The sequence below is a fragment of the Caenorhabditis briggsae genome, assembly GCF_000004555.2.
Source record: "Caenorhabditis briggsae complete genome, chrI, whole genome shotgun sequence".
Lineage (NCBI taxonomy): Eukaryota > Metazoa > Nematoda > Chromadorea > Rhabditida > Rhabditidae > Caenorhabditis > Caenorhabditis briggsae.
In genome coordinates this window covers 6,610,277-6,616,423 of record NC_013489.2, presented here as the reverse complement: position 1 = coordinate 6,616,423, position 6,147 = coordinate 6,610,277, and the positions used below count along the sequence as shown (strand labels likewise).

Sequence of the window (6,147 nt, the reverse complement as noted above, 5' to 3'; positions counted from 1 at the left end):
TATCCCGCCACGCGATTTATTTCAATGCATTTACAGTTATGTCGCGAAATGCTTTGAAATACATTTCGCGACGCTCATGCATTGAATTTCGAAGGCGCGGAAATGCATTTCAATACATATTTTCGCTACATGAATAACCCCATTAGGGACGAGGTTTTTTCTAGGTATTGAGAGACACATGATCGATTCGAAATGTTTTTTTTTCTTGTTGTTTATATATTTTTTATTGTCACTGTTGTACTGTTATCTCCGAGTGCTTCAACAAATGTTTTTTAAAGGCGAGATTTGTCGTATTTTCAGTTGAAAAAATCGAGTTTAAGCCTATTTGCAGTCTGCGCATGCGATTTCAACAAAAATGGGCAATCTATTTTTTCCTATTCGTATTCCATACCGAATGTATGCCTGATCTCGGTACTCGCTCGGTTATGCAGGTTGTTCCGTCGAGAGCAAATTTTTCGGTCTCAATCAACACCAGTCATCATCGAATTCCTGAGTTTTCTTTCCTCCAAGCGTTTCCACTCGCGAAATCGCGGATTAAAGCACCGCATTCATCAACAATAGACACCCAATCTTTTTTTTTTGCAAAAAAGATAAATCAAAAACGCAGCTGAACTTTTCCCTGTAAAGAATGCTGTAAAGAGTCGGAAAGACGGTTCTGAAAACCTGGAAAATTGATAAAGTTCGCTGATTTCGGGAATAAGAAACTTTCAGCTTTCAACGGACGAGTCTGTACAACCCGACGTTATTAGTTCAAACAAAATATGTTTCGAATTTTTTTCGAACTGACAGAAATCGGGATAAACATAACTATTTTCAACGGCAAATTATACCGAAAATCACGAAAAACATGTGACACATCATCCCCATTTTTCCCGGTCATCTCCACTTTTTCTCAAACGATCGAAATCTGCAATCGGAGAGGAAAAGGAATCGGAGGCCTGTGGAAGAAGAAGAAGAAGGCCAGATGGGGGAAGAAAAGAAAGAGAGAAAACGGAAGATTTGCGGAGATATTACACAACACACAGGCAATACTACAGTAACTGTGGAAAATATAACGAAAATCGAGGAGATTTTCTGTCGTCGCTTCTCTTTTAGAAACCATCCGCCTCTTTTTCTCGAGAGAAGGAAAAGACCCCCATTGCCTTCGCCTTCGTCTTCTTTCTTTTCATTCGAATCAAGTAATGTTGGTGTCGCCGACGGCCGCTGCAACCTCCATTGAACAGCAAACTATTCGCGATCTCAGGTATAGACAGGACATTTTCTATTTTTAGAGTCATCAGGAGTTTTTTTAATTTGTAGAAATCTTATGGGGTTATTCAGTGAGAAGCAAATCAGCAAATCGCTGGTTTTTCCTTATGCAGAAAACCAGCAATTTGCTGGGGTCGTTTGATAGAGTTTTCTAGACCATGAGTTGTTCTCGTGGGTGTATACGACAAGAAGTTTACGAGCTCGAAAGTTAAAGACGCATGGAGCTCCCTGCGTGGGTCTCGCTTAGACTGGTCGTCTAGCTCCACGAGAACAAGCCATGGCCTAGAAAACTCCAGCAAAAGGTCCCAGCAAATTGCTGGTTTTCTTCTTACTTTCTTACTGTATAAGCCCATTATAATCTAGACAAGTTTAACTTCTAGAATTACAAAAAGAAATACCGTAAACACTCTGATAAAATGATTCACTCTAATTTTCAACTTTGAGCTAATTTATCTCGGTTTCTGTGAAAGATATCAAAAAGTGGTCAATTAATAACATGTTTTTGATATTATAATTAATATTTTATTAGTTGACCACCTTTTGATATCTTTTACAGGAAGATATATGAGATCAAAGTTGACAGAACTTCAAAATCTCAGAAAATCTCTCTTCGGAGTGTGAAATTATCAGAATCGCAGAATCTCAAAATTTCAGAATTTCAATTCTCTGCAACTTATATTTGAAATTCTGCTTTTTAGAAAAACTTCTATCAATACCAAAACACAAACTTCTTTTCCTCCAAATCTAGTTTCCAGATTTTCTTCAAAGATTCACTAAGTTTTGTGTTTTATTATTATGGATTTTGCAGTCTTCTCATCAATTTATTCGACTCTTATTTGAACCGTCGTTTCTAGGAAATCTTCAAAAGATCCATATCATTGAGTATCCGTTTCGAAATCCGTTTTCCGTTTTTCGCTTTCAATTTCAAAACAAGTCATCGATTTTTTTAATCACGCACCTGGATTTTTGAAAAGAAAAATCACTAGAATCCTGTAGAATCCTTATCATTTGGATAAGAGATCAATACACACATTTTCTGATTTGATTAAAATCAATCAAGCTAGAAACTTTGTTCTCCTTTTGTTGATAATCAAAATTCCATTTACCGGTTAGAGCTCAGTTATCTCAATTTGCATGTAAGATATCGAAAATGTGTCAACTGATAAAATGTTTATCATATTATCAACAATATTTTATCAGTTGACAAATTTTTGATATCTTTCACAGGAATCGCGATAAATTGGGTCAAAGTTTAAAAAGGGCCCTTCTATTACAGGTTTTACTTTAATTTCGAAACTTTTCGAAACCAATCCCGTTTTATCAATTTTGTCATCTAAATATGTACAACACCTTCTTCTTCTTATCCAGAATATGACATCATCTTTTTTCCTAAGAAATCTATTCCCGATCAAATGAGGAAAATCCCTTCTGTTGTAAAGGAACAAGGTCATTTTGGAAAGAGGAATCTGGAAAAGAAAAAGAAATGTGACTTTCTTATTGTTGGATGGTTGTCTAGATAAAAAGATAAAAATAGAGATAAAAAAGCACAAAGTTCTTGGTGTCTGTCGAAAAAAAAGTCTGTAAAATGTCTGATGCTGTATTTGGCTTAATAGAAGCCAACCCAACTTTGGGCTCAATTATCTCGATTTCTGTGAAAGATATCAAAAGTTTGTCAATTGATAAAATGTTTGTGGTAATATAATTAAAAATTTATTAGTTGACAGATTTTTACAGGGTGCGCCAAAATTATTGCAACACATTCAAAGTGCTGTAACTTCTCTGAAAATACTCGAATAGACTTGGAAATTTGGCAATAGTTTACTGAATACTTTCTAATAATGAGATTATCAAATTTGTTTGATGCAATTGTTTTTGGTCATCACTATATCCATGAGTTTTTTCGGAAACGCGTCTACTGTGGCACGGAGGTGTTTTGGGGATAACTGGGTCCGTCCTGGGTCCAAACGTTTTCGCAATGTCTCCAAATGAGAATGTGGACGTGCTGGGACCCTCGACTGAAAAATTCCATATGCGGAATAGTCAACCAAAATCATGTCGGCGACATGGGTGACATGGGTGAAGTCGTACCGAATCTTGAAAATTTGGTCGCGCTCCCTGGTTGAACGATGTTTGGCTTGTGAGTGAGACCAAAACACCGTGGAACAGTCCAAACATGGTTTCGAGATTAGTATTTGGTCCACGAGAGAACATACCTCTAAAAAGTTTCCTCCTATTAGTACTCTTTGCTGAATTTCCCCCAAATTTCCCCCAAATCTACAAAAAATCGAATTCGGAGGTTTTAACCAAAAACCATGACGTCTATGGATATGAAGCTCGATTGGCCATCCTACCATGATTATTAGCTAGCTCAGATCTCGGGCAAAAAATTCGATGGTTTTCTGATAAGGGCTCGGCGTTCTATGTCAGAACATGAAATAGGGTCAGCCCGAGGTCTCTTTTGACAATTGTACTGACTGACTTACTGCTCATTTGAAACTCCAGGCTCAGTTTTTCATTAATCGGTGCGAATTTTGACAAACTCATTCTCTGACGACCTTGCATCTCTCCAGGGTAATAAAAGTTTGAGATCTGGACAGTTCTTGATCGCATTCAACTGTTAGAAACATTCGATGGTTGTCCACTAGGTTGTTCGTTCGATTCCGAGAGCTTTTCCGATGCTCCTTAGGCCCACCCGTCTCTTGGCCACCTTGAAGAGGGTCCATAGGTGTATAGAACTAGTCACCATTCGTGTAAAAGTCAACCTAAAGACTTGAAAATTTGGGAATAATGTAATCAAGACATGCTGAAAATAATATGTACAAATAAATTGGTCCGAAACTTCTACAGTGCCCACCAGCTTGCACTAAACTTTGGTTGCAATAATTTTGGCGTATCCTGTATACATTTCACAGGAAATGAGTTATATGGGCTTAAAGTTGACTGCCGGGAATTATTGAATTCTGAACTTTTTTGAATCTTTTGAGATTCTAAACAATCTCAAAATCTCCAAATTCTAGAATCCAGGAACAAAAATGTAAAATTTCAAGTTTTTAAGAATCACAATTTTTCAGATCGATCCTGCCACAAATCGAAAATCTCAACGATGGATATGTGCTTCGTTGGCTTCGTGCAAAAGGTGGACGATTTGACGAAACAGCAGAGAGTCTAAGAAAACATGTCACATTCCGAACAGCATGGCATTTGGATAAAATTCATCAGTGGACACCTCCAGAAGTAGGTTGTTTTGTTGTTGAAAAATTTGCTCTATTGAAACAGAATATTCGGATTTTTCGATTGGCTTGTGAAAGCGATTGAATACTGTATTTACTCTGAAAGAATCCCTGCACTTTGAGCTCAATTATCTCGATTCCCACAAATGAAATCAAATGTGTCAACGGATAAATAATTCATCATAATATCATCGTTAATTTATCAATTGACAACTTTTTGATATCTTTCACAAGAATCGAGATAAGTTGACTCAAAGTTAGGTTGGGCATCTATTAAAGCTAATACGGTAGGTCGAAACATCAAAACTAGATTCTTTTAGATTTTTCTAGACTTTAATAAAAGCGGCGGTTCAAAGTTTCTTCTCAAAACAATGACAAATCTAATAAATCCTGTTTTCCAAGATAGATGATTCATCATAGATCACAGTTCATAAAGATCATAAAATGAGATTCTCAGAGATGAACCAGAAGGACTAGGATTTTTTTTATGTAGGCAAAAATTCAAAATTTCAGTGCCTCGAAAAATATTGTGGATATGGATTGCTGGGTGATACTGAAGGACGTCCAATTCTGATGTCTTTGCTGGGTAATGTAGATGTCGAAGGGCTGTTGAGATCTGTTGCATCGTTGGATTATATCAAGTTCTCATTGGCTGCAATTGAAAAAGGAATGAAACTTTGTGAGCAGAAAGCTTTGGAGGTGATTTTCTCGAAATTTCAAAATTTCCGTATTACATATTCCCGTTTTTATCAGTCCGTGATTTTGTGCGCCACCCTTTAAAATCAAAAGTTCTACAATTCGAAATTCCCGAAATTTTTAGTCTGGCCGCCCGTTTGAACAAATGACATTGGTATTCGATTTGGAAAACATCACCTCCGCTCACTTTTCATGCAAACAGTTCGCTTCGTCTTTCACCACACTCGTCAGTCTGTTCCAGGATCATTATCCTATGGTTTTGAGGAAAATTCTGATCATCAGGTCAGTCAAGGAGCCTCTGGAACTGTCTGGCTTCGATAAGACGAAATTTGAGGTTTTAAAATTCTTTTTAAAATTTTCAGGGCACCGGAAATGGCACGAATTGCTTACGCATCCATCACTGCAATTCTACAGGATCCCATCACTCGTCTCGTGGAAATGCCGTCTGAAGTGAGTTTCTCAGAAGAATAGAATTAACTGTCAACTTTGAGCTTAATTATCTCGGCTCCTGCAAAAAATATGAAAAAGTTGTCGACTGTAATTTTTTTCTCATACCATTATCGATGTTTTATCAGCAGACCACATTTTTATAACTTCTACAGAAAATGAAATAAATCGGTTGAAACTTAACTACCGTAAAATCTGTAATAGAAGGCTCTCTAACTTTTAACTTCAAGCTAGTTTATCTCGGTTCCTGTCAGAGATACCTTAAAGGGGGAATCCGAACAAAATTTTTTTTGTACTAAAATGTTTCAAAGGTTATCTATTTTTCGAATATTATTGCGAAAAAATTCGGAAGAAATCCGAAATCCCCGAAAAACGCCGTTGAAAGTGAAAAAAAATTCAAAAAAGGTGCCGCCGAGGGACGAGGATTTGAATTTCCGCGCAGGGAGAAACCTAGGCCACGGCGCCTGATAGCATTATTTTCAAGTGGCCGACAGTGTTTTTTAACGTTTTTTACCTGTCGGAGATA

The 6,147-nt window shown here is 37.1% G+C and overlaps 1 protein-coding gene across 1 annotated transcript in view; it reads left to right on the top strand.

The window, feature by feature from the left end:
- Positions 1-1,181: 1,181 nt before the first annotated feature.
- The window catches only part of CBG20506, a gene marked incomplete at both ends in the record, with an annotated part of 5,283 nt that continues 317 nt past the window's right edge, over positions 1,182-6,147 (top strand). The window contains 5 exons of the mRNA XM_045236599.1: positions 1,182-1,243; positions 4,320-4,482; positions 4,992-5,177; positions 5,299-5,456; positions 5,537-5,624. Of these exons, the coding sequence (XP_045097066.1) occupies positions 1,182-1,243; positions 4,320-4,482; positions 4,992-5,177; positions 5,299-5,456; positions 5,537-5,624 (657 nt within the window). The remainder of the gene's footprint in view (positions 1,244-4,319; positions 4,483-4,991; positions 5,178-5,298; positions 5,457-5,536; positions 5,625-6,147) is intronic.